Consider the following 5,213-nt stretch of genomic DNA (forward strand, 5'->3'; position numbering starts at 1 on the left):
ACGTTACCTAGACTGGTCAGGGTTTGGGACAGACCAGGCACTAACATTACCTACACTGGTCAGGGTTTGGGACAGACCAGGCACTAACATTACCTACACTGGTCAGGGTTTGGGACAGACCAGGCACTAACATTACCTAGACTGGTCAGGGTTTGGGACAGACCAGGCACTAACGTTACCTAGACTGGTCAGGGTTTGAATCAGACCAGGCACTAACGTTACCTAGACTGGTCAGGGTTTGGATCAGACCAGGCACTAACATTACCTACACTGGTCAGGGTTTGGGACAGACCAGGCACTAACATTACCTAGACTGGTCAGGGTTTGGGACAGACCAGGCACTAACATTACCTAGACTGGTCAGGGTTTGGGACCGACCAGGCACTAACGTTACCTAGACTGGTCAGGGTTTGGGACCGACCAGGCACTAACATTACCTAGACTGGTCAGGGTTTGGGACCGACCAGGCACTAACGTTACCTAGACTGGTCAGGGTTTGAATCAGACCAGGCACTAACGTTACCTAGACTGGTCAGGGTTTGGGAAGGAGCACTGCCTGGACTGGTTTATTTGAGGCGCTCTATAGAATATACTTTGATGCCCTCTCTTTAGACAACAATGAAATGATTGGTTGGAACAGGAGTTGCAATGTGCATGTATGGCACCCCCCCCCCCCCCCCCCCACACACACACACACACACACCTGCTCGTACGGCCTCGCTCTCCAGGACGACGCGGTTGAAGATGAAGCGGATGTACTTGGAGGGGGAGGGCGTGCGCGGGCCCTCCTTGCCCAGCAGGTGCAGGATCTTGGTGGCCAGCACAGTGTGCTCACAGTCCTCGATGAACTCACACAGGTGAGCCAGGCCCGTCTCCTTGCTCTCAGGGTTCTCCTCGATGATGCTGATGATGCAGTCCACGATGGCCCGCTTGTACTCAAACCCCCCCTGAAGAGGACATGGACAGGTGAGCGGGGGATTTGTGTGTGTGTGCATGTGTGTGGAGTGTTTGTGTGGAGAGGGTGTGTGTGTGTGTGTGTGTGTGTGTGCAAGGTGTGTTCAAACAAACGTTCCAACATTTTGGTTGTCACGGGAGGACGTAGTCATGGATACTCACGTCGTCTCGAAGCATGTTGGACAGGAAGTTCATCATGACGCTGTGCTTTCTGGGATACTTCTGGCACAGGGCGCTGATGGCCTGTACGACCACCACCTGTAACACACACCACACACACACACATTAGTGACACACATTCTATGATCCATAAACAGTTTCCGGAACACATGATGCTGTTTGAGCACCCCTCCGTTCCCCCGGCCTGCTGACCTTGAACTCGTCAGAGATCTCGGACACGAAGGAGGAGATCTGCTTCATGAGACGGTCCACGCTGCTCTCGCTGCCTGTCTTCAGCAGCGTGGTGATGGCCAGCGTGGCGATGCTGCGGTTTGAATCCGTGATCAGGTTCTCCAGGTCCAGGTTGCAGGCTGTCACCGCCGAAGGGTGCTTCATCGCCACCTGGTGGACGAGCAAAGGAGTTGCGGCTGTGATATAATTTTGTTGATGCATTCTTCAAGCTTGAGAGAACGAGAGACATAGACAGACAGGTAGAGGTAGAGAGAGCTTGGAAGTGGGGAGCACCAGTACCTTGTTGAGGGTCCGGACAGCTGCGTATCTTAAGGCTGCCTTGGGAGAACTGCAGAACAGCTGGAGCACTGCACACAGACAGACAGGTTAACATCAGCACTGCACACAGACAGACAGGGTAACATCAGCACTGCACACAGACACACAGGGTAACATCAGCACTGCACAAAGACCCAGCCTGAGGCAGAGACCAAGCTTTACACTGGAGCACTATTTATCTTCCCCAATAATCACAGAGGAAACGAGAGACAGTTGATCAAAGGAGAAAAAACACACAAATAGACAGTGTGATGGAGAGGTAGAAAGAAAGAGAGAGAGACAGAGAGAGACAGAGAGAGAGAGAGACAGAGAGAGAGACAGAGAGAGAGACAAAGAGGGAGAGAGAGACAGAGAGAGAGACAGAGAGAGAGAGAGACAGAGAGGGAGAGAGAGACAGAGAGAGAGACAGAGAGAGAGGCAGAGAGAGAGACAGAGAGAGAGACAGAGAGAGAGACAGAGAGGGAGAGAGAGACAGAGAGAGAGACAGAGAGAGAGACAGAGAGAGAGACAGAGAGAGAGAGAGACAGAGAGGGAGAGAGAGACAGAGAGAGAGGCAGAGAGAGAGACAGAGAGAGAGACAGAGAGAGAGAGAGACAGAGAGGCAGAGAGAGAGACAGAGAGAGAGACAGAGAGAGAGACAGAGAGAGAGACAGAGAGAGAGACAGAGAGAGAGACAGAGAGAGAGACAGAGAGAGAGGCAGACTGACCAGAGACAGCAGGGGCCAGCTCCCTGGCGGTGCAGCTGGGCATGTGCACGATGGCCGAGGCAGCCTCGTACACCACCATCTCATTCTTGTTCCTCAGGCAGCCCTCGATGAAGTCAAACAGCGGGCTGTCGTGCCTGGCAACACAGAAACACCATGTTATCACAGAAACACCACGTTATCACAGAAACACCACGTTAACACAGAAACACCACGTTAACACAGAAACACCATGTTATCAAAGAAACACCACGTTATCACAGAAACACCACGTTATCACAGAAAACACCACATTATCACAGAAACACCACGTTATCACAGAAACACCACGTTATCACAGAAACACAACGTTAACTTAAAAACAGAAACACCACATCAGCACAATTTACAACACAATCCACCAAGAGTAGTCATATTAGCCTTAAATTATGTATGATATGGGATGAATATTGTATTTAGTTTTAAATACTGCAGTGTTTATTGAGGTGATGAGCCCGGCCAGGGACACCTACCCTCCCTCTGTCTCCTCCAGCAGCTTGCTGGCGATGCGGATGAGCATGCAGTAGGCAAAGGGGGACTTGAGGCCAGACTTGGTGAACTTGTTGAGCATCTTGGAGACGGCCAGACGGTCGTTTTTCCTCAGGTGGTAGAGCAGGCCCAGAGCGTGGTACTGGGGGTGGATGAGGCACACACACACCACACACACACCACACACACACACACACCACACACACACACACCACAGACACAAGTCAATCAAAGCCCAGGGAAGAACAGAACTACATGTCATGGTACTTGTCTGTGTGGTGTTAAGAGTGTGTGTGTGTGTGTCTGTGCGTGTCTTCTTCACCTGAACCATGATGTTATCGCTGGAAGCAGCCTCCTGCGCCTCGTTCACCCAGCGCTTCACCACATCATAGCTCATCTTCACCATGTGCTACAGTCACACAGAGAACTACATTACCCACAAGGCACTGAAGAAAGGAAGGGCGGTAGGACAGGTTCAAGGGCAGGGAGACGAGGAGAGACTTACCAGTGAGGACACCAGCGCTGAGCTGGACACGCTGGGGACCTTGTCCACGATAGCCTGCTTCATGTACCTCTCAATAGCCTGCAGCATGGTGGTCTAGGGAGAGAAAACTAGATTGACTTCTGTTGCAACCAGGAAACATAAATGAAATGTTGTTTCTGTGTGTGTGCATGTGGGTGGGTCAGAGAGAGAGAGACAAAGAGGGAGAGAGACAAAGAGGGAGAGAGACAAAGAGGGAGAGAGAGAAAGGGAGAGAGAGACATGCAAGAGGCGAGAGGCAAACAGAGCTATACGTACATCAGTGATCCTGCAGAGAGCTCGGATTGCAGGTCCTCGGTACACATCCTCCTTCCCAGTCATGTCCTTGGTCAGACTGTGGGACAAACAAAGAACAAGAGTTCACCACACGCCTGCACTTAGTTGGGCTCCAGGCGGGCGGGCGTCTGAACTCTGACCTGCTGGTCACGATGATGACGTCCTCTGAGATGTTGGCCATCTCCTTGATGGTCAGGTAACACATCCTCCGGAGGGTTTGCTGTCGCAGTGAAGAACGATGCACCATAACACGTCAACGCAAACACGACAGAATATTCTAACTCACAGTTCAGGGGAGTAAGTTGCATTAGACATGTCTATTTTTTTTTTTTACGTCAATTATGCCAGCCCCCCCCCCCCCCCCCCCCCCCCCCAGCTACACACACACACTTTACATTGAATAAATCACACTTAACTGTTGCATTCCTCTGTCATAACACAATTTTTAAAAGCAGTTTCAGCCACATTAAACAACAAACCTATGCTCCTGACACAATTAAACTAATACTGATTTGAAGGTCTTACGTCGTTGGACTGAAACAGCCGGGTCATGGCGAAGAAGGCCTCCGTAGCTTCTGTGGTTCCAAAGTGCTCCCCCTGCACGTGCAGAAAGAGGCCGTGTTTACACACATGGTGTCTGCACAGCGATGTGGGTAGAGTGGAGAGGATCTCACCTGGTTTAGCAGGTAGATGATCTTGGTGAGAATATGGAGACATCTCCGAGGGTTGATTGGAGTCTCGTTGAAGATACGAGCCTGGATTAAATAGAAAAGATATGTTAAATAACTTAACAGATCCATCCAGCGGATGTAGTTAAACTATATAGTGTCATCGTAAACAGATTACCTCCTGCAAAACTGCACTCTTCTCAAGATGCTGGAAAGGATTTGATCCACTCCCTGGAAAGAACAAAAGTGCCAACATTTTCTGGTACAACATTTGCGACATACAGCTAACATTTCACTGTAGCAACCTAGCTAGTTAACCTAGCAGCTAGCCTACATACTATCACAGGTATCATACTCATCCACGGGTTAAAAACGTCCACAACACCGCTTTCTCGTATATATACTAACTGAGATATCTAAAACTTTAGCAAGCCAATAACAGATTAGTATGTTTCTAGCAATAAATTGCAAACATACAATAAATCTAACGGGGCTTTTGGCTGGCTGGTCAGTTATCAAAATGCTAATGTTGGTAGCTAGAGCGTCCAGAAGTACAGACATTTGTAGCTAGCTACCAGCTAGACGACATCATCGCTCACCAAGTTACCAATGCAGGTATCCTCTCATCTTAGAATCATATAATTAATCCTTGACATTAAGGCAAACATACCAGACTCTTCGTCTTTCTTGTCAAATTTTTTGATCATTGTTGCGGAATGTTATTCAGAGACGAAACCTTCTTGGAGTCCAACAATTTCCAACAGAGGTCTACCTCTTCTTCCACGTCTCCAAATCGCGAGCTTCCTGTCTGCG

General features: G+C 49.5%; 1 protein-coding gene across 1 annotated transcript in view; it reads right to left on the bottom strand.

Moving 5' to 3' along the window:
- copg2 (COPI coat complex subunit gamma 2) overlaps positions 1-5,213 on the bottom strand; it is an 11,359-nt gene extending 6,146 nt beyond the window's left edge. The window contains exons 1-14 of the mRNA XM_047022805.1: positions 5,071-5,213; positions 4,579-4,631; positions 4,407-4,487; positions 4,258-4,329; positions 3,873-3,952; positions 3,715-3,790; positions 3,421-3,513; positions 3,238-3,324; positions 2,900-3,057; positions 2,391-2,524; positions 1,645-1,712; positions 1,327-1,515; positions 1,117-1,212; positions 704-947 (exon numbers count right to left, since the gene is read on the bottom strand). Of these exons, the coding sequence (XP_046878761.1) occupies positions 704-947; positions 1,117-1,212; positions 1,327-1,515; positions 1,645-1,712; positions 2,391-2,524; positions 2,900-3,057; positions 3,238-3,324; positions 3,421-3,513; positions 3,715-3,790; positions 3,873-3,952; positions 4,258-4,329; positions 4,407-4,487; positions 4,579-4,631; positions 5,071-5,107 (1,468 nt within the window). The 5' untranslated portion in view covers positions 5,108-5,213. The remainder of the gene's footprint in view (positions 1-703; positions 948-1,116; positions 1,213-1,326; positions 1,516-1,644; positions 1,713-2,390; positions 2,525-2,899; positions 3,058-3,237; positions 3,325-3,420; positions 3,514-3,714; positions 3,791-3,872; positions 3,953-4,257; positions 4,330-4,406; positions 4,488-4,578; positions 4,632-5,070) is intronic.

This window comes from Hypomesus transpacificus, chromosome 7 (genome assembly GCF_021917145.1).
Source record: "Hypomesus transpacificus isolate Combined female chromosome 7, fHypTra1, whole genome shotgun sequence".
Taxonomy (NCBI): Eukaryota; Metazoa; Chordata; class Actinopteri; order Osmeriformes; family Osmeridae; genus Hypomesus; species Hypomesus transpacificus.